The sequence below is a fragment of the Peromyscus maniculatus genome, chromosome 3 (genome assembly GCF_049852395.1).
Source record: "Peromyscus maniculatus bairdii isolate BWxNUB_F1_BW_parent chromosome 3, HU_Pman_BW_mat_3.1, whole genome shotgun sequence".
NCBI classification, from domain to species: Eukaryota; Metazoa; Chordata; class Mammalia; order Rodentia; family Cricetidae; genus Peromyscus; species Peromyscus maniculatus.
Window position 1 is genome coordinate 107,894,510 of NC_134854.1, and position 20,106 is coordinate 107,914,615.

Sequence of the window (20,106 nt, forward strand, 5' to 3'; positions counted from 1 at the left end):
GATAAGGTGGGGATGTGATACACTTGTTGAGACAGACAGAGACACATACACAGAAACACTCGGGAAACCAATGCGCACTGCCGCAAATTTAAGGCCAGCACAGGCTACACAGTACCAGGCCAGGCAGAACTACATAAAGACCCTGTCTCAAAACAACAAAAAGCTCATTTAACAATGCCATTTTATTTCGAACATAGAAAACATAATGCAATGATTTGCAGGGGGGTTAATGCCAGTAGAATTGATCAAGGTGACCTTTGCTCCCGAGTGCAGGGCCATCCTCCTCAGCTTCTGTGAGGTGCCTCCTCTCGTGCTGCAGAGAGGTGAGACATCCAGGTGAGCCACAGTGCTAACAAAGCTGGGATCACCTTGTCAGCCCACCAACTGGATTCTACTCAGCAATAATAAGAGTCCCCAAAGCTTGGCTTCCTGGGCTCTGTCAACCATAGAGCATCTAGAGTGGACCCCCCCCCCCCCCAGTGTTCTCAGCAGCATCACCCTGTCTCATTCTCCTAGGTCTTGCCGACTAGGATGCTGCACAGAAGGTCAGGTCTTCAAAAAAGTTACCTGGTTCTTCAAGTAACTTTGTGCTTCTTTATCATTATTTTTACTTCAGTGTGTGTGCAGATCACTCACACATTATATGTTTACACTTGTGTGCTTGTATGTGTGTGTCCTTGAATACATACACATGTATGCTCAAACTTGTATATATGTAGCACATGTATTCCCTCAAATGTCAGTTCACAGATGCTGTACACATTGTGTTTTGGACACAGGCTTTCTCAAGGTCATCAAGATTAATGCACCTGCATCAAATGGTGGTGGTGGAGCACAGCTTTGATTCCAGCACTCGGGAGGCAGAGGAAGGCAGATCTCTGTGAGTTCAAGGCCAGCCTGGTCCACAGAGCCAGGGCCAAACAGAGAAACCCTGTCCTGAAAAAACAAACAAATAAACCCAAAACACAAATCACAACAGCAAAAAAAAAAAAAAAAAAAAAAAAAAAAGGAGATGCACCTGTCTCCATCTCCAAGTGACAAGCTTCAGCAAGCCTGCTCACTCTTTTTCTTGCACCCTGGGGAACAATCTCCTGTCTCACAAAAGAAGCAGGTAATGTAAAAACAGACATTCACTGTCCCAGTCCTCTTGTGCTTCTGAATCTCGCCCAGAATGTTGATTTCACACTCTTGACTCACTGCCCACTCGTCTAGCCTTATGAACAACACAGCCTGGAACAGCAGTGTGTGTCTATGCAATTTCTTCAAGGCCATCTCCTGGTCAGCAGATCTATGAAGGGTATTTTGTTCCTTTATTATGATAATGGGGAAAAGGAATGAAAGGAAGGAAGGACAAAATCATGTTAGATGGGTATAGCCGAGCAAGCCTCCCCCACCCCACCCACAAACGCACCCAACCACCCCAGTGGTTGGCACCAGGTGAAGCAGGGACCTCAGCCAACCAGGTGCACTAACAGGAAACTGGTACAGAAGTGCCACAAGGGGGCAGCACAACACCAGAGTTTCTGACAGGTTGCAGGGCCAGCAGCCTTCCTGCCTATCCTATTGGCACAGGTTGGGGTCTCCATGCTCTCCAAACCTTCCTCCAGACTGCCCCCCACAGGATCAACAGGGAGCATTACTCACACAGTTCCCCTGTGCCTCCCACAGGGCCAGCAGGAAGTACTTGTTGAACAGCTCCCTGGAGCCACACACAGGGGATGAACTCAATGCTCAGGCCAGTTCCAGATGTGAGTCACAGGGAAAAAAAAATACTGCACATCTAGACACCCGACTTTCTTCTCTCTATAAGAAAGGTCTTCTGATTCACACGGAATATGTGGTTGTTATGGGCTGCCATGTCACTGTTTTCTCAGATTTGGGCATTAAGATTTGGGGTAGGGGTTGTTTGCTTTTAAATTAGTGCCATTCCTCCTAGACTGACCTCCATCTCTCCACGTTGGAAGATGACCTTGACCGCCTGATCCTCTTGTCTCCACCCTCCAATACTGGGATTCCCAGCATGCTCCACCTGGTTTTATTTTCTACTGGGCAAGAACCCAGGGCCAAGAACCAGTGTGCATGCAAGGTACATCAAGAACTAGTCCTGTTGTTCGACTTCTGTGTTTGAAAGAGAGAGAGAGAGAGAGAGAGAGAGAGAGAGAGAGAGAGAGAGAGATCTCACATTGCCACCAAAGCTAGACTACTGCTTCTTATATAGCCCAGGCTGGCCCTGAATTTATGGCTAGTCTCCTGTCTAAGCCTCCAGAGTCCTGGGATTATAAGCATACACCCTCACCCTGGCTCTAGCATCTAGTCTTAAGAAAAACGCACAAACTCCCTAGAACTGGCTAAATGTGAGTTGTATGAGATCTCCCAAGGGGTGAGTGGACTAAACCTTCAAGTAGGGGGGTGCAGCTCCATCTCATAGTGTCATCAGGTACAGGTCCGGACATGGGCTGGTTGAGGCTGGTGCCTTCCATCCTGTCCCACAGAGCTGCATAGAGAGTTAGATGAGTCCAACTTGAGGGCCGCTAGTCAGAACAGTCCTTCAAAGCAGCCTGGCTACACAGGTGACAGTCCAGGGACTGCTGCACACTGACCTGAGTGTCCTTGAGAGGGCATGGGACTGGGACAGCCTCCTTTCCCTCCCTCCTGCCCAGATCACAGCTCACCAGCTTCAGAAGAAGAGTGGTATACGGACACAGCTCGTGTTTGTGGTACTTCAAAAGACACTCAATAGGAAAACTAGATTATCTAGAAAGGTTAAAAGAAAAAGAGAGAAAAAGTTCAGGGTCAAGGGTATAGATCTGTAAATCCATCAGGAGGTCTTTCTCAGCTACATAGTGAGTCCCAGGCTAGCCTGAGCTACAGGTATGACTCAGCTCTTGCCCAGGATGCAGGTGCCACCACCACCATCATCTTTCACCTTCTTTTTTGAGACAGGGTGTCTCAATGACCTCAGGCCAGCAAGCTCCCACACTTGCCTCTCTTCAGCACCAGGCCTCAGATGACATAAGGACATGGCCACATCCAGTTTTCACACACTCCTTCCTTCCTCTGTGGCACTTTAGCCATTCCCCCTCTCCCCAGACCGTGTCCAGATCTGATAGTTCAAAATGTTCAGAATTTCCATATTCTTCTTGAGACGGGATTCCACTCAGCCTGCAACTCACTCCTGCCTATACTGGCCTTGAGCTTTTCATACTTAACAGGGCACAGTGGCTAAAACTGGAATTTCTGCCTTGGGAAGTTAGAGACAAGAAGATGAGGATCCTGCTCAAGGTCATCTTTGGCTGCAGAGTGGCCTGCCTGGGATATAGGAGACTTTGACTAAACCATAAATGCTAACAGTGTTCCTGTGCACCTAAGAGACACTGAGGCAGCAGGACCCTCAGGAATTTAAAGCCAGTATGGACTCTTTACCGAATTCAGTCCAGCCTGAGTTGCAGGGCAATACTCTGTATAAACACATAAACCAGCAGAGGAGCTGGGTGGTGGTGGTCCATGCCTTTAATCCCCGAACTCGGGAGGTAGAGCCAGGCAGATCTCTGTAAGTTCAAAACCAGTCTGGTCTACAGAATGAGATCCAGGACAGGCACCAAAGCTGCCTAGAGAAACCATGTCTCCAAAAACAAACAAACAAACCAGCAGATGAAAACAGTTTGTAGCAAAGTAGACAAAACCAAATGTCAGAAAATAAAATGGACTTGTGCATGTGACACCTTAATACACCTGTCAGGGAATGAAAGCCAATTTCCATCTTTGGTTGTAGGTAGAATGTGCTTCCTTAGCATGCTTCTGTGAGACTGTTATTATTAGGGTGGGTCATTCAAGGATTTATGTGTGTTATTTTTTGGTTGGTCAGTTTTAATATCATGTATCCATTTCAATCAATTGCAATTTTTAATTTATGTTTGCATTTTGGGTTTGCTCTTTATAACAATCTTCATTGTTTGGTGATTCTCTGGGGGTCCAGTTTAAGGCAAAACAGCTGACCTGCCTGGAAATTGTTCATGTAGAAAAGAGGCAGAGAGAGAGAGAGAGAGAGAGAGAGAGAGAGAGAGAGAGAGAGAGAGAGACAGAGACAGAGACAGAGACAGAGACAGAGACAGAGACAGATACTGACCAGTGGTTTTATATTCCTGGGGATGGGGGGAGGTGAACAATACAGTTGTCTTAGGGGGATCACAATATGAAGTCAGATCTCCCTCCCAGACTGGTCAGAGTCACCTGAGAAGTCCTCCTCAGTTTTGTCTGAACAGATCCAATGGCTGAGGCCAGCAAAGGATCCCAAGGAAGGTACTTTCCCAGAGTTGTTGTCAGTGGATTGGGAAGCATGGGGTTCTGGGGTGCTCTTCCCACCCCAGAGTGGAATAAGGTTCTCTTTTCTTTTCAGATTGAGCACATTAAAATGTCTGTCCTGGGACCTTAGTGGTGCTCAGAGGACAGAAGAGATGTGACAGATGTGTTCTCCTAGTGCTGGAACACTATCAGGACACGCTGTTGGAAACAGAAGCCATCCTAGCAAGAGTATCATCCCAGGACCCTTGTTTTCATGTCACATCAGGGAGACACATAGACAGATGTACCGTCCACATCAGTCACACAGACTTTTCTGTGTCTCATGCTGTGGCATGTTGGCACTGTCTAAGGAGAAAGAACACACAAAACGAGACCTTACCAATGTGACTGTGGGAACGACAGGGGAGGCTTCCAGGAAACTTGCCCAAAGGATATGCGAAAGCCTGCTTACCTGTATAAGAACAAGCAACCTTAGGGATATGAACCTCTGAGTGCAGACTTGGGCTGGCATGAGGCAGGGCCCACAGCAGGTTGCTGCCCCCTCATAAGGGTTTCTGGTTCGATCCATATCACAACATCTATCACTGCCTCACAGTGAGGCACGTGATGGCAAGTGTGGAATCCAGTTCCCAATGGGAATGGTATCCTTGAAGGAGCAAGCATGGAGAGGCAGCAGGTGAGTAACTAGAGGGCAGAATTGGTGGAGAGAGGAGACTCAGCTGGTGCTGGAGTCACTCCCCAGTAGAGATTGTCCCAAGCTTTGCTCTGAGTTGGGTCTGAGGACTCAAGCAACAAAGTAACTTGCTGTGATGACTTCAGGGGGTTCTTGGGAAAGGTTGGCAGGAGGCTTCCTGTAGTATGGATTTTAAAGAGTCTTATTAATAAAAGCAAATCCAGAATCAGGAATTGGGGTGAGTGCTGGAAGATCAGAGAAGCACAACAGTCCACAGCTACCTCACCTTGTCAATACCTCAGCTGTCCTACCTACCCCAAAATGGGTTCCCAGGTTCAGATTGTGGCCAGCAAGCAGCCCTGTATTGCTCCAAAAGTGGGTAGCTGTGGCGATATTGTGTTCCCCAAAATATTGTGCACCCTAATAAACTTATCTGGGTCAGAGAACAGAATAGCCACTAGACATAGAGGCCAGAAAATGGGGGCACACACTCCTTTAGTCCTATAACTTGGGAGGCAGAGATTCATCTGGATCTCTGTGAGTTTAAAGCCACACTGGAAATCCTGTTTACTCAGACTGGAAGGAAGCCTGAGTTCTCATCCAAATAGATCTCAGCTGAATTGTTGCTCAAAAGCCTAACAGCTTAACCTTCCTAGTTCCTGGTCCTCATGCCTTATATATATTTTTGATTTCTGCCATCACCTCCTGGGATTATAGGTTCACTTTCTGGGATTCAAGGCGTGAGTCACCATGCCTGGCTGTTTCCAGTGTGGCTTTAAACTCACAGAGATACAGATGAATCTCTGCCTCCCAAGTTATAGGACTAAAGGCATGTGTGCCCCCATTTTCTGGCCTCTATGTCTTGGGGCTATTCTGTTCTCTGACCCAGATCAGTTTATTAGGGTGCACAATATTTTGGGGAACACAATATCGCCACAGCTACCCTCTATTGGAGCCCTACAGGGCTGCTTGCTGGCCACAATCTGAACCTGGGAACCCATCTTGTGGCAGGTAGGACAGGCTGACTAGAAATACTCTCTCTGGGGAGAGAAGTCTCACGTCATGGAGAAGACCCTGTTCTCTGCCCAGAAACAGGGAGCAAAGGAGAGTCACTATCCAGAGGGCAATCTCTGATGTTTAGCCAGGCAGGGGGAGAGACAAAGGGCTATTGTTCCATGAGACAGCTTAGGGCCCCTTTGCAACTCAGCCCTCCTGTCTGAGCAAGACCCTGTGGAAAGCCTGTCCTTCTTGCCTGGGATTTTACCTGGAGAGGTCTGTGCTGGGGTGGACAGCTCTTCCTCTACAGGAGGGACCTATGTCCATTCTGCCTCCTGGACATCTGTCCTGGCTCCCTGTGGGGCTGTCCGATTCTCAGCCAGACCTGTCCCCAACCCGTGGCTCACAAGCCATGGAGCTGGGGCTTGACCTCTTCAGCACTTCAAAGCAGAAAGACACAGGAAGGACACTCTTAGTGGCTTTGGAACACACAGGACTTATTGTGCTGGCCCTGCATGTCTGAGCTAACGGTGTGACTCGGTTAGAACAGCTCTTGCATAGCATGTAGGGGGCCCTTGGTTTGGACTCCAGGACCAAATAAACCAGGCTTGGTGGGGAATTCCTGTAGTCCCTATATTTGGTAAGTGGAAGCAGAAGGATTAAAAGTTCAAGGTCATCCACCCCTACATAGATAATTTAAATATCAAAAACCCTCAAACACACTGGCAGCCTGAACTACAGACAGAAAACCCAAGTCAAAACAAGAGGAGAGTAAAAAATGAGAGGATTCCTCATTAGAGGGGACTGATAGTTATGCCACTGTGGTGTTTAAGAGTCATGTGCTTTGGCAAAGAAAAGAAAAGGCCATGAGTACAAGGAATAGACAGTAGTGAGGGGTATGGGTAAGGACAGGGTGGAGAACTCTGCACAAAGAGTGTGAGTGTTTGTGCAAGGTGCATGTGTGACCACAGGGGTGTGTGTGTGTGTGTGTGTGTGTGTGTGTGTGTATGTGTGTGTTCCTGTCTGTCTGTCTGTTCTAACCCTTTGTGCACACATGTAGACCAGGAATATTCATCAACTGCTTTTGCACCTTCGTTCTTTTTTTTTTTTTTTGTTTTTTTGCCACAGGGTTTCTCCAAGTTTACCTGGCTGTCCTGGAGCTCGCTCTCTAGACCAGCTGTCCTTGAACTCACAGAGATATGCCTGCCTCTGCCTCCCAGTCCTGGATTAATGGGTGCTCCACTACCAAAGGATTTCACCTCCATTCGAGACAGTGTGTCTCACTGACCTCAGGCCAGCAAGCTCCCACACTTGCCTCTCTTCAGCTACAGGCCTCAGATGACATAAGGACACCGCCACATCCAGTTTTCACACACTCCTTCCTTTCTCTGTGGGGTTTTAGCCATTCCCCCATCTCCCCAGACCGAGTCCAGATCTGATAGTTCAAAATGTTCAGAATTTCCATATTCTTTTTGAGACGGGATTCCACTCAGCCTGCAACTCACTCCTGCCTATACTGGCCTTGAGCTTTTCATACTTAACAGGGCACAGTGGCTAAAACTGGAATTTCTGCCTTGGGAAGTTAGAGACAAGATGATGAGGATCCTGCTCAAGGTCATCTTTGGCTACAGAGTGGCCTGCCTGGGATATAGGAGACTTTGACTAAACCACAAATGCTAACAGTGTTCCAGTGCACCTAAGAGACACTGAGGCAGCAGGACCCTCAGGAATTTAAAGCCAGTCTGGACTCTCTACCGAATTCAGTCCAGCCTGAGTTGCGCGCAATACTCTGTATAAACACATAAACCAGCAGAGGAGCTGGGCGCTGGTGGTCCATGCCTTTAATCCTGGGATTTGGAAGGTAGAGCCAGGCAGATTTCTGTGAGTTCAAGTAAGTCTGGTCTACAGAATGAGATCCAGGAGAGGTACCAAAGCTACACTGAAAAACCCTGTCTCTAAACACAAACAAACAAACAAACAAAAAAAACAGACAGACAGACAAAGAAACGAAACAGCAGATGAAAACAGTTTGTAGCAAAGTAGACAGAAGCAAATGTCAGAAAATAAAGTGGACTTGTGCATGTGACACCTTAATACACCTGTAGGGAATGAAAGCCAATTTCCATCTTTGGTTGTAGGTCAAATGTGCTTGCTTAGCATGCGTCTGTGAGACTGTTATTATTAGGGTGGGTCATTCAAGGTTTTATGTGTGTTATTTTTTAGTTGGTCAGGATTAATATCGTGTATCTATTTCAATCAATTGCAATTTTTATTTTATGTTTTCTTTTGGGTTTGCTCTTTATAACAATCTTCAGTGTTTGGTGATTCTCGTGGGGGTCCAGTTTAAGACTGAACAGCTGACCTGCCTGGAAGTTATTCTTGTAAAAGAGAGGCAGAGAGAGAGAAGGAGAGACACAGAGACAGAGACAGAAAGAGATACTCACCAGTGACTTTATATTCCTGGAGATGGGGGCAGGTGAACAATACAGTTGTCTAAGGGGGATCACAATGTGAGAGGCCAGATCTCCCTCCCAGACTGGCCAGAGTTGTCTGAAAAGTCCTCCTCAGTTTTTTCTGAGGAGATCCAATGGCTGAGGCCAGCAAAGGATCCAGTGGAATGTACTTTCCCAAGTTTTTGTCAATGGGTTGGTAAGCATGGGTTTCTGGGGTACTCTTCTCACCCCAGAGTGGAATAAGGTTCTCTCTTCTTTTCAGATTGAGCACATTAAAATGTCTGTCCTGGGACCTTAGTGGTGCTCAGAGGACAGAAGAGATGTGACAGATGTGTTCTCCTAGTGCTGGAACACTATCAGGACACGTTGTTGGACACCCAAGCCAGCATAGCATGATTATCAAACCAGGACCATTGTTTTCATGTCATATCAGGCAGTCACATAGATCGTTGTACCATCCACATCAGTCACACAAACTCTTCTGTGTCTCATGCTGTGGCATATTGGCACTGTCGAAGGAGAAAGAACATACAAGTCGAGACCTTACCAATGTGACTGTGGGATGGACAGGGGAGGCTTCTAGTAAACTCGCCCAAAGGATGTGCAAAAGCATGCTTACCTGTATAAGAACAATCCATCTTAGGAATATGGACCTCTGAGTGCAGACTTGGTCTGGTAAGAGGCAGGGCCCACAGCAGGTTGCTGCCCCCTCATAAGGGTTTCTGGTTCCATCCATATCATGACACCTATCACTGCCTCATGGTGTGGCATGTGGTGGTGAGTGTGAAATCCAGTTCCCATGGGAATGGTGGCCTTGAAGGAGCAAGCATGGAGAGGCAGCAGGTGAGTAACTAGAGGGCAGTATTGGCTGAGAGAAGACTCAGCCAGCTCTGGAGTCACTCCTCAGTAGAGATTGTCCCATGCTTTGCTCTGAGTTGGGTGTGAGGACTCAAGTAGTGTCTCTTACTCTGATGACTTTTCGGGGTTCTTGCAAAAGGTTGGCAGGATGCTACCTGTAGAATGAATCTTTTTTTTTTTTTTGGTTTTTCAAGACAGGGTTTCTATGTATAGCTTTGCAGCTTTCCTGGAACTCACTTGGTAGCCCAGGCTGGCCTCTAACTCACAGAGATCCGCCTGGCTCTGCCTCCCGAGTGCTGGGATTAAAGTCGTGCGCCACCACCGCCCGGCCTGTAACATGAATCTTAAAGAGTCTTATTAATAAAAACAAACCCAGAGCCAGGTATTGGGGTGAGTGCTGGAAGATCAGAGAAGCATAAGAAGCCACAGCTACCTCTCCTTGCCAGTTCCTCAGCTGATCCCGTTTCCTCAGACTGGAAGCCTCTGAATCCTCATCCAAATAGATCTCTGCTGAACTGTTGTTGAAAAGCCTAAAAGCTTAACCTGCCTAGTTCCTGGTCCTCATGCCTTATATACCTTTCTGCTTTCTGACATCACTTCCTGGGATTATAGGCTCACTTTCTGGGATTCAAGGCATGAGTCGCCATGCCTTGCTGTATTGGTGTGGCTTTCAACTCACAGAGATCCAGATGAATCTCTGCTCTCCACATTATAGGACTAAAGGCGTGTGTGCCCCCATTTTCTGGTCCTATTTCTAGGGGCTGTTCTCTCCTCTGGCCCATATAAATTTATTAGAGTGTACAACATTTTGGGGAACACAATCACCACAGCTACCCTCTATTGGAGTCCTACAGGGCTGCTTACTGTCTACAATCTGAACCTGGGAACCCATCTTGGGGCAGGGAGGACAAGCTGACTAGAAATACTCACCCTGGGGAGAGGAGTCTCACGTCATGGAGAAGACCCTGTTCTCTGCCCAGAAACAGGGAGCAAAGGAGAGTCACTACCCAGAGGGCAATCTCTGATGCTTAGCCAGGCAGGGGAAGAGGGCAAGGGGCTATAGTTCCATGAGACAGCTTAGGGCCCCTTTGCACCTCAGCCCTCTCCACTCAGCAAGACCCTGTGAAAAGCCTGTCCTTCTTGCCTGGGATTTTACCTGGAGAGATCTGCGCTGGGGTGGACAGCTCTTCCTCTGCAGGAGGGGCCTGTGTCCACACTGCTCCCTGGACATCCGGCCTGGCTCCCTGTGGGGCTGTCCGATTCTCAGCCAGACCGGTCCCCAACCCGTGGCTCACAAGCCATGGAGCTGGGGCTTGACCTCTTCAGGACTTCAAAATAGAAAGACACAGGAAGGAGACTCTTAGTGGCTTTGGAACACACAGGACTTCCTGGGCTGGCCCTGCAGTGCCTAAGCTCCCCACTGCTCCTCCATGGGATCTTTGCCTCCTTTGGCCTTGCCCCGCCTCCTGCTCTCCCTGCTCCTATCAGCATCTTTGTGTCCACTTGTAGCTCAAAAATTCTAAAAATTCTGAGGTCACACTAGAGAGATTTTCTGGGATTGTTCTCTCTGAAGTGACAGTTTGATAAGTTCACAAGTGTGCCACAAGTTGGCACTTGCATCTTTACCACAAGGGACAGGAGGAGAAGCACAAATAAAATGAGGTAAGTGCACCCACCTGGTTCTGGGGGTGACTCCATGATCCCTTCCCTTTGGAGCCAGGTTCTTGCGGGAGGCTCGGCCTCTCTCTGCAGGTGGCAGGCAGCAGCAACAGAGGTTTCTGAAGCAGTTCATAATTGTTTTCCTGACCCCCTTCCAGCTGTGACGCCTCCGGGTTCGGGATGAAGCTGGGCCTGCATCCTGGGGCTGCCCATGGGTGATGGCCACTTCCTGGGTGATGGCCATATCCAGAGTGATAGCCTCTTCCTGAATGAGGTTCTCAACCTGGCTCATGGTGGCTTCTGGGGAGATGGTTGCATCCTGAATGATGGCCTCTACTTGCATGATGGTCGCTTCCTGTGATATGGTTTCATTCTTTACCATGGTCCCATCATGGTTCATGGTCTTTTCCTGGATCATGTTTGCATCATGAGTTATGGCCTCATTCTGGGTCATCTTCCCTTCCTTGATCATGGTCCTTTGTTGGGTCAAGGTGGTTTGCTGAGTGATGACCTCATCTTGGGTCAAGGTTGTCCCTTCCTGGGACAAGGTGGTATCCTGGGTGATAACCTCATCCTGAATTAATGTTGCATCATGGGTGATGACCTCATCCTGGGTCATTGTCCCTTCATGGGTCATAGCTTCATCCTCTGTCATGGTCAGTTCATGAGTTATGGCCTCATCCTGGGTCATAGTCTCTTCCTGCAATGTATCCCAAGGGGAGGAGCCTGTGGGGGTGAAATACTGAGGTGCCTCCTGGGAGCTCCAGAGTTCCTCCTGTGGACTGCAGGAGGACAAGTTGTTGTCTGTGTCACCTGGAGTCTCACTCTGGTGTGGCCTAGGAGAGGAGGTGTCCAGAAAGAGAGGTGGCTGGACACTGGCCAAGTGACAACCGAATGACCCGAACTCCGAATGTGTGAAATACTCAATGCTTTCCAGGCTGCTGCTTGTGAAGGAATCAGTCGCAGAATAGAACAGGTGGGTTAGATAGGGATGGTGCATCCTCTTTGGCTGGCAGCACAGGGCGGCAGGCATGCTCTGCCTTGTGCCACCCTGCCTGGCATTCTTCTCTTCTCTCTCCTTGGTCTTAGATGGCAAGGTGAAGGTGGGGGGAGCAGGCTCGGTAGCTCTCCATAAGGACACAGGGAAAGTGTGAAGATCTGCCAGGTTGAGGTCAAGGCCTGACCGCATGGCTCTCACGGGTTTCTTTTGGTGATGGTAGCAGTCTCCCCCAGGTGACTGGTGCTGTAGAATTAGGTAAGTGGCCATCACCTGGTTATATTTCTGGTCTCTCAGAGACTCAACGATTTCTTCAGATTTATACCCCATGACTGTCATGGCTTTGACAATGCTAGGGCTGGGGGTGCCTGGGAGAGCCTGGGTGGAAGTAGGTGGTGACCGAGCCTCACTGCTCCTGACTATGGGGAACCTCATGATTTGGCCTATGGTGGGCCTCCGGCCAGGGTTGATGATCAGCAGTTTGACGATGACATTGTAAATGTCCATGGAAACATGTGGAGGCACCTTGAAGTTTGCGGCAAGGATGTGCTCTTTCACCCGCTCAACAGACCTAGCTCTGAAGGGAAAGTGCCCGGTGACCATGAGGAAGAGGAGCACGCCTAAACTCCACACATCAGTGGCAAGGCCATCATAGGCCTCCTCTCCAAACAGTTCTGGGGCACAGTAAAATAAAGTTCCACAGAAACCCCTAAACTTCTGCTCAGGCATGACCTTGGCCGAAAGGCCAAAATCGGCAAGCTTGGCATTACCCTTGCAGTCCAGGAGGATGTTCCCTGCCTTAATGTCTCTGTGAGCAATCGAGTTATTGTGACAGTACTGCACTGCATGCAATATCTGGATAAACAACCTTCGAGCCTCGCTCTCCTCTAAGGACCCCAGTTCCAGTATATGATGCAGCAGGTCTCCCTCTGATGCATGCTCCATCACCAGGTAGGTGGTCTCTCTGGTCTCGACCACATGAAACAATTGAACGATGTTGGCATGGGCAAGGGATTTCATGATGCTGACTTCACTGTTGATAAATGAGGCATACTTCTTCTTGTTTCTAAGAATTTTTACAACCACACAGGATACTGTGGGCACGTGAAAGGCCAATTTGACCTCTGAAAAATGTCCTTGGGCCAGGGTCATCATCATCTTATAGTCATCGGTGAAGGCCTCCTCAGCAGAGCAGTGGGCCTCCCCGGCCTGCTCCATGGTCAGGTCCTTGTTGTTAAGGCTAGAACCAAAGCCTCAATGGGGAATTTTAAACAGTCCAAATCAGGCCCAGACTGTTTATCAATACAAATTCCTACATCCAAAAGGAAAAGAAAGTCAGAATTACTTTAGACAACCTAATAGGGATGCAATGCTCAGAAAGAAAAGAAAACACCTTCCAAAGCAGCAGATAGCAGAATAAGACACAGATCGGATTGGTCGGAATCAACCAGAAACAGAGAATAAAACAAGGGGTCACAGAAGCTAAGAGACGTTTCTTTGGAAGGATAATCATCCTCTTACATGAACTCAGCACTCACTGAGAGAGAAGGCACTAATAAAATCAGATGCAAAAGCACTTGATAAGACAACAGACATCCCCAAATCCAGTGTGCCTGGGTGGGCAGATGGCTCAGGAGTTCAGAAGACCTGTATGTGGTTCTCAGGACCCAGGTCAGACGACTCACAACTGCCTTAACTCCAGCTCTAGGTGCGCCTACACCTCTGGCCTCTGAGGGCATCCATACAATGCATGCATGTGCCCATGTGGGCAGACTCACACAGACACATGCACACTCGAGGGTGCCAATACACACACTCACAGGTAGTACAAATAACTTAAAATATTGATGCTTTTTGTATGATTTCTTTTCCATGACCTAGAAGGTCAGAAGAGGGCATCAAATCCCCTAGAAATGGAGTTTCAGGCAGTTATGGTGGGTCATGGGAGTGCTGGGAGGCAAGCCTAGGTCTTCTGTAAGAACAGTACATGCTCCTACCTGCTGGGTAATCTCTCAAACCTACCCCACCCCAAAATTAATCTGTTTGTTAAAACCAGGGGGTCCTTCTCATTGATTGGAAAATGTGGATGAAATTGAGAAATTTCTAGATACAAATTCAACTTGAGAAGAGACAATAAACAACAAGATTAAAGTATTTTTGATAAAAGACTCTGCACAGAAAAGCCCAGGACCAGGCACTTACTGATGATTCATTCCAGCCCCTAAAGAACAAATGTCAGTGCTCCTCCAAACTGCACAAAATAGAAAGGACTTAACAGTTCCAAACTCATTCATGCCTAAGCCAGGAAAGGACACTATTAAGAAAAAAAAAAAAAGGCTGTTTCCATGATGAACATGGATGTGATAGTCATTAATAATATTACTAATACTTCTCACCAAATTCCACAACACATTAATAAGGCCATAGTTGATGGTTAAAACACACTCACAAGGATCCTTACAAGGATTGCTCTGCATGCTTAGAGGACAAACACCACAATATAGAAACGGAATGAAGGGCAAGAGTGCCACAGTCAAGCCATGGGAAGCCATCCAGGATGAAACTGGGGCTCTCAACAAGGACAGACTGGAGCAGATGCTTTACCTGGGAAAAGCCAGTCCTGCAAATGTGCTGCTTGTTTTCTCTCCTCTGTGGGATTTGGGAGCAGGAGGAGGTTGTCAACTTAAAAAGGGTTTACTAGGAAAGTGGAGGGGGAAGTGGGAGAAGAAAGCATAACAGCACAGGTTAATCACATGATTAATGTGATCAAAAATGCATTACAGGTGTTCCTGTGATTGTCATAACTAAATGGCTTCTATGTGCCATATTACCAAGAAAAGGCTTGAAATAGGAGAAATAAATGAAGAAAAACATGACAATAAAGGAAGAGGTAAAGACAAACACAGAGGGGCTGGAGAGATGATTTAGTGTTTCAGAGCAACTCCTGCTCTTTCATAGAACCCCGGTTAGGTGCCCAACAGCCACATGGTGGCTCACAACCACCTGTTACTTGAGCTTCAGCTCATCTGTCTCCCTCTTGTGACCTCCACGGGTACCAGGTATGTGGCACACAGACATACATGGAGACAAAATACTCATACCCATAAAACAAAAATATCAAAATATTCTACCTCAGGAAACATAACCTAAAAATGAATAAAAACTGGTGGGCAGTGGTGGCACATGCCTTTATTTCCAGCACTCAGGAGGCAGAGGCAGGCAGATCTCTGAGTTCAAGGCCAGTCTGGTTTACAAGTGAGTTCCAGGAAGGCCAGAGCTACGCAAAGAAACCCTGTCTTGAATTACCCCACACATCAAAAAGAATAGAAAGTCAAATAGAAGATAATAAAGAACATGAAAAAGTGAGTGGAAAAATAAAGCAAGCCAATAGACAAATTCACTGAGGACAAGAAACCAAATAAAGTCAACAGACTTGGAGAGAAACTCACAGTGTCGGGGTCCAACAGCTCCCGAAAGTCCAAGTCAACTCTTTCTTTCACCAGTGCCGAACACCACCTCTCCAACCAACCAGCAGCTCCTGCACTGTAAGGACAGGAGGCAGCCTCAGCCAGAGCTGTGAGTGCACAGGTGTCTGTCATTGTGACATCACAGCAAGAAATGGACCAATGAGGGCTCGGCACAGCTCACTAGTCTGGCCAGCAGGGCAGTAGGGGCCTGAGGAGCCTGGTTACACTCAAATGGCTGTCCTCAGTGTTTCCCAGTGACCCATTTCTTCCTGCTAGGGCCATTTCCTGTGGTCCAAAAATTCCCCAAATGGTGTCAGCTGGTGGGACCAGTGTCCAAACACTTGATTCTTTGTGGGCCATTGACACCCAAACCTTAACAAGGACCCTTCCACTTTAATAATAAAACAAGGAGTCCTAAGAATGGCAATGGCTCCAGAGCATTGGCCCTGCCTCAGTTACAGACTGATAGTCTCCCCTTAGTAGGTGGAGAGTGTTTTGCTCTTCATTTGGACCATAGCCTTCTGTGACAAGTTTGTAATAACTCATCATGTCTACACTCAAAAAATTCAAGTTATATTATTTTTAACTCAGATCAATGGGTCCTATAGGATGACAGCTCCTGACTATATTGGGATGTTGTGAGAAAATAGTTTTCCCTGGCACCCCAGGACCTAGGACTAACATCTGTGGGGCTGGGAGAAAGTTGACACCATTTGTTTCAGGTCCCCATTATTCCTGAGACTTCTCACCAAAGTCCAGGATGGTTTGCTGTATAGATACTCAGATTGATGGGTCCTATAGGACTACATTGGGATGTTGTGAGAAAATACTGTTTTCCATGGCACCCAGGACCTAGGACTAACATCTGTGGGGCTGAAAGTTCACATCATTTTTTTCCATTTACTTCAATATAGTTTATTTTCCTTTTTTTTCTTTTACAAATCAGCGTTGGATTCACCTGTCCTCCCCCCTCCTGTCCCCCTGGCCCTCCTTTCCCCCATCCCACCCCCCATTCCCATCTCCTACAGGACAAAGACTCCCCCTGGGGATTCAGCTCAACTGGTAGATTAAGTCCAGGCGGGTCCAGTCCCCTTCTCCCAGGCTGAGCAAAGTGTCCCTGCATAGACCCCAGGTTCCAAACAGCCAGCTCATGAACTAAGGAAAGGTGCCGATCCCACTGCCTCATTTGTCACATGGTCCCCATTGTTCCTGAGACTTCTCACCAAAGTCCAGGATCCCAGAAGACAGTGGCCTGATATGTTCAAAATGATCAAGAAAGTACTTGTCAGCCAGAACCCTATAGACAACATGTGTAAGAGATGGAGCCCTATCCTGGCACCCTAGGCCTTCTGCTCTCAAACAAAATGCCTTAGTTTGTCCCTTATAAACAACAGAAATCGGTTGCTTGTGTGTCTGGACATTGGCAAAGCAAGATCAAGATACCAAACAAATTGAGTGTGTAACAGGGATGCTTTCTAACTCTAATTGGTACTTTGTATGTATTCTCACATGGTCAAGGAAAAGCATGAACTCAGTCTATCAAGCCCTTTTCTAGAGGCCACATGTTCTGCTGTATAGCAAGTCTTTAGTGCTTGGGAGTCCCCAGATCTTAATACTGTTGTTTTGTGACTGATGCTTCAACAGAGACTTGGCAGGACACAGACACAGACTCACACTTATACACACACTATACACACTACACACACACACACACACACACACACACACACACACACACACACACACACATCTCACAATTAGGCATGATACAACTAGCTGTGTCCAGCCTAAGGAGAGTCCTTCAGGGCAGCTGATGTACATTATATAGGAGCTCAATGGGAAAAAACAGGAAAGTGTTATGGGATATTTGATGGCACTGAGAAACTCAGAGACTGGTAATAAAATTACCCTTGGTTCAGGTGGTGGAGCCAGCAACTAGTTGACAGGAATTAGCCATTGAGAGGAAGGAGGGAGTAGGAATATGGATAGAGAAATGCACAGGAAGGAGCTGGGAGGGACTTAATTTGGGTCTTTATGGTTTGGGACGAGTGCAGGGACACTTTTCTCCTTGGGTCTCTGGCTAAAAAGGAAGGTCTTCTGGTTGCTTCTCGGCCTCTCATCTAGCAGATTTTCTCCCCAGCATCTGATTCCTGAGTTCTTATTGGTAAATAGAACAATAGTCTTAGTTAAAACTTGCATTTAGTGGCTGTGGCTTAGCTGGTACCAGTGGGACCAGAAATGTATGGTTCTCGGGGTTTTTTGGAGGGGTGCTGCCTCTGGGGCCTCGGGGCACCGATGCAAGGCTGATAAACGGACAGAGAAACAACCAAGTCTCATAAAGGTGAGCACATGGCAATTATTAAAGCTAGGAGAGTGGAGGCAGGAGAAATAGCAGTTGAAGTTGTCTTTGGCTCCACAGTAGTCTTGAGGCTAGCCTGTGCTACAGGAGACCCTGTCTCACCAAACCAAAAAGCAAAAGCAAAGAGAAGAGCAAGGACTGCTTTTGTTTTGTACGTGATGGAGGTTCCCACTGCTTCAGAAATATCGTTTGCTGTGAGACACAGGACATGGACCCAGTGAGTGTGACATCAACAACTGAGGTGGGAGGGCTGTGGGCAGCCTTTTCCATGTTCTTGAAGCTACGCTGCTGTCACCTCCCATCAGAAGTCATTGGTTCTGCACATTAGATGGACCTCACAGGACCCACCCAGAACCAGCTATGCAACATGAGCCAAAGAAACTGGATGGAAGTTTACAAGAGGTCAAGAAGGATGTTTTCTGTCAAGAAAACGTTCACACCACCTGAAGGCATCACATGTTTACACATTCCACACTTAAGCACTGGCTAGCAATTTTAGCAGACTAAATCATCACACGATGAAAGGGAGACATGGGTACTGTCCAGCAATGGGCACTCAAGTCCTACCTGCCAGTTCTCTATCAGGTATTAGGTTTCTGAAAGTCACAGAGGATAGGCCCTCCCTCATCATCAAGACCTGGGAAATCCAGGAAGGAGACTGAAGGGCCTTGCTGTTGGACCATGAAGGTCCTACTACCCACCACCTCTCTCCAAAGATGAAAAGATTAAGATTGGAGGTGGTGGCACATGCCTTTAATGCCAGTACTTGGGAGGCAGAGGCAGGCAGACCTCTGTGAGATCAAGGCCAGCCTGGTCTATAGAGAGAATTCCAGGACAGCCAGGACCACACACAGAGAAACCCTGTCTGGATAAACAAACAAAGAAAAGATAAGGTGTTTTGTTCAAGGCCAGGTTTGGGAAAACCAGGTAAAGACTGTCCTTGTCAATGAAATGTCCCCTCCTTTTCCAAAGGGACAGGTGTTTGGAGTGGGTCTGTGGAGTGCTGGGCATGATTCCAGCACTGGGCAGTTTTGTTCCTGAACATGTTCTTTGTGCTCTTAGGCCAGCAGAACTGATCCTTTGCTTCAAAATCATGATTGTCCCCATCCTCTGTGCGTGATAGCACACAGCTTTAGTCCTGTGATCGCACACCACTTAAGTTAGAAAATGAAAATGACCCATGCAAGGACAGTGTCCATCAGACAGAAGGACAGAAGATGGTGGAGGGACAGTGTGGTAAGTCCCACCAAGGAAAGTTCTTTTCTTCCTCAAAGAACAGGTTCTTTTTAGACTCTCATTTTTTCTGTTCTTGAATTCTTTTCAGCTGCCCTCTTCCATATAATCTCATCTCTGGCCTTGCTCGGAGCCATGACTTTTGACCTGCCAGCCTAAGATAACCACCTAGGAGGAGACTTTTTCCTGAAGCATAGACACAATCTGTGCCCTTCCTTAAACACCTTCTAGGTAGGCAGTGATGATGCATGCCTTTAGTCTAGCACTAGGGAGGCAGAATCACTCTAATTTCTTGATTGAAGGCCAATCTGGTCTATAGAATAAGTTCCAGGATACCAGTACTACACAGTGAAATCTTGTCTTGAAAAAAACAAAACACACCCCCCACGCAAAAAAAAAAAAGAACAAAAAAGGGAAAAAAGACCATCCAATGTAGCCTCTCAGTCCTTAGACTAGGAGTCCACAAAACATAGAGTGGGAGGGCTTGAAATAAAAAGGGAAGCACTGGAGACTTGGAATCAGTGGGCAGGAGTTAGTGAGATGAGAGGAATGTGTTCAAAATTCATGGGTATGTATGGAAATGTTACTGTGAGATTACTTACTCAAGATGTGCAGTTAATATAAACTAATGCATGTTTTTTAATGCATTAAAAACATGAAAAAGATAAATCAAAGTGAAAATGACATAGATCAAGAAAGAATACAAAAATAAAAATGTGAGAGTATAAAGAAAAACAAAAATAAGGACAATCATTCCTGAAACCAATAAATGAATAAATAAACAGGAACGCCACAAAAGCCATGGCCTCAGAAGGGAACTCACTCTGATGAGGTTCAACAGCTGTGCAGAGTCCTCATGAAGCTCACCAGTGTGGAGATCCACCAACCAACAGCTACCACACTGTGTGGACAGAAACCAGCCCTAGTGCGTTCTGTATATGGCCAGGTATCTATCATTCCTCACAATGGCTCCTTGTGACTTAGCAGCAAAAGATGAACTAACCATGTCTGGGCACAAATCATGCTGATTTCCTCAGTTTCTGCACTTGAGGACAGGGAAGGCAAGGTAGCAGGAACGGCAGGTGTCTAGGGCAGTAGGGACCTGAGGA

The 20,106-nt window shown here is 47.2% G+C and overlaps 1 protein-coding gene across 7 annotated transcripts; it reads right to left on the reverse strand.

Annotated features, from left to right (window-relative positions):
• Positions 1-164: 164 nt before the first annotated feature.
• On the reverse strand, positions 165-19,915 carry LOC143272419 (sperm motility kinase X-like). Of its 7 annotated transcripts, XM_076567129.1 has the most exons (14): positions 19,821-19,915; positions 15,388-15,481; positions 10,959-13,250; positions 10,439-10,610; positions 9,044-9,237; positions 8,416-8,933; positions 6,240-6,411; positions 4,754-4,948; positions 2,673-2,754; positions 2,396-2,494; positions 1,943-2,118; positions 1,645-1,819; positions 1,019-1,308; positions 165-313 (listed from the first exon to the last, which is right to left on the reverse strand). In XM_076567129.1, exons 3-4 carry the CDS (start codon positions 13,154-13,156, stop codon positions 10,574-10,576), a joined length of 2,235 nt encoding a protein of 744 aa, XP_076423244.1. In that variant the 5' UTR covers positions 13,157-13,250; positions 15,388-15,481; positions 19,821-19,915; the 3' UTR covers positions 165-313; positions 1,019-1,308; positions 1,645-1,819; positions 1,943-2,118; positions 2,396-2,494; positions 2,673-2,754; positions 4,754-4,948; positions 6,240-6,411; positions 8,416-8,933; positions 9,044-9,237; positions 10,439-10,573. The 7 variants fall into 7 exon arrangements, with proteins under 7 accessions (XP_076423244.1, XP_076423242.1, XP_076423243.1 ...); XM_076567127.1 differs by having other exon boundaries at positions 1,943-2,494; positions 4,754-4,986; XM_076567128.1 differs by lacking the exon at positions 1,943-2,118 and having other exon boundaries at positions 1,645-1,803; positions 4,754-5,153.
• Positions 19,916-20,106: the final 191 nt, after the last annotated feature.